Below are 1580 nucleotides of genomic sequence, written 5' to 3' on the forward strand. Positions count from 1 at the left end.
TATATATGTGTATATATACATACACACACCCACACACACAATTCTAATGTTCCTTAGGCTAAGAATTAGTAATGCTGTTCTTAGGCTAAAATCACTTAAATTTATGTTCTGCCATAATTTGCTACTGTTAGGCTATGTATCAAAACCAAAACCTATAAATCTCAATAATGATCAAAATTTTATATATATAACACTTTTGCAGGCTTTCAAAATCCTCATAGCTGAATGAGCATTTTAAGAAATATTTGGCAATGATACCAACCTATTCCTGACTTGAAATAAACTTCAACCTAGGAAAGGTCATTGTTTACTGTTGATATCAAGAGAGTGAATTCACTTAGGAAATAAATCTGGCTTATAAAGCATCTTGTAAGACTATAGCAAGCATAGTAGATTGAGATATAATTAAAAGATGATTTCTGAAATAATACTGAGAAAAAAAATTTACCAGATGCTATTTCGTATCTTGGTAGACCTCTGTAGTAGTGATGTTCTGAAGCATTCAAGGTTTTGTTTTGAAATGTGTCATGCCTCCACTTTTGATCCTAAATTCATCAATCCTGCACAGGTAATTTAGTATCTCAATTCCATGGCAAAGTTACCTCCCTAATCCAATGGCTTCTATCATTGTTATCCACATAAGCTAAGCTCCTCAATTCTAGGTTGTTTTAGGCATTTCTAGATTGATAATAAAAAATGTTCACAAAAATTTAAATAATGCTCCATACATACTCAATTCCCATAAATCAATGTATCGGCTTATGAAAAAAACATGTTCCCATTCATACAAAAATGTACTTAAAAACTAAAGATCCTTACTTCTTAACATTTTTAATGTAAGAACTTATGGAAACCAAATTCACTTAGTTAAAAAAAATGCTCTGCACATGCATTATGTTCTTCTAATTTTACCACATCTATTGTAGTTGATCTCCAAATTGAACTTATGTTTTTCATACTTACTGAACAGAAATAAATCTCTGAAATCTAATATTTTAGCTACTGAAAATTATTAGCTAAATATCCATTTAAACTGGCAATAAACTGTTAAGAAAACACAGTTCTCAGGGTACAACTGTGTAAACTCTATGACACAACTGAAATGGGGAAATATTTATTTAAAAGCTCTGTGTTTCATTATACTTCTAAAATTTCCTAGAAATAAAGACAATCACCTTTTAGAAGAAGAGAAAATTTTTCCACTGGGATATATTTTGCTTTAAAAAAATCTGTTAAAGTTAACGCACAGGTTGTCTAGAAGTTAACTACCAAACATAAGAATTTTTCCAAGTATAAAAAGAAATTTTTCTGTGACATGACTCTAATATATTATAGATCACTGGTATGCCAGATTAAAGCGGACCACAATAAAGATTATATATTAATACATCAGGCTTTAAATAATCGCAAGGCACTGACATGTCTGTCATTTACTAATCTCAGCAGAAGCTGAGAAATTTCTTGAATGTTACAGCTAACCAGATGTCTTAACTATACCTTTACTCAATCTTGAATCATCTGTATAAACTGAAATAATGGTTGCCATACAAACTTCAAGTAATTCTTTCACTTGTACCAGG

General features: G+C 30.5%; 1 protein-coding gene across 1 annotated transcript in view; it reads right to left on the bottom strand.

The window, feature by feature from the left end:
• Positions 1-1580, bottom strand: part of ZC2HC1A (zinc finger, C2HC-type containing 1A) — a 77032-nt gene that overhangs the window by 37816 nt on the left and 37636 nt on the right. Inside the window, exon 4 of the mRNA XM_012663099.1 lies at positions 449-545. Coding sequence (XP_012518553.1) covers positions 449-545 — 97 coding nt within the window. The remainder of the gene's footprint in view (positions 1-448; positions 546-1580) is intronic.

The sequence above is a fragment of the Propithecus coquereli genome, unplaced genomic scaffold (genome assembly GCF_000956105.1).
Source record: "Propithecus coquereli isolate 6110/MARCELLA unplaced genomic scaffold, Pcoq_1.0 Scaffold8, whole genome shotgun sequence".
Classification (NCBI taxonomy): domain Eukaryota; kingdom Metazoa; phylum Chordata; class Mammalia; order Primates; family Indriidae; genus Propithecus; species Propithecus coquereli.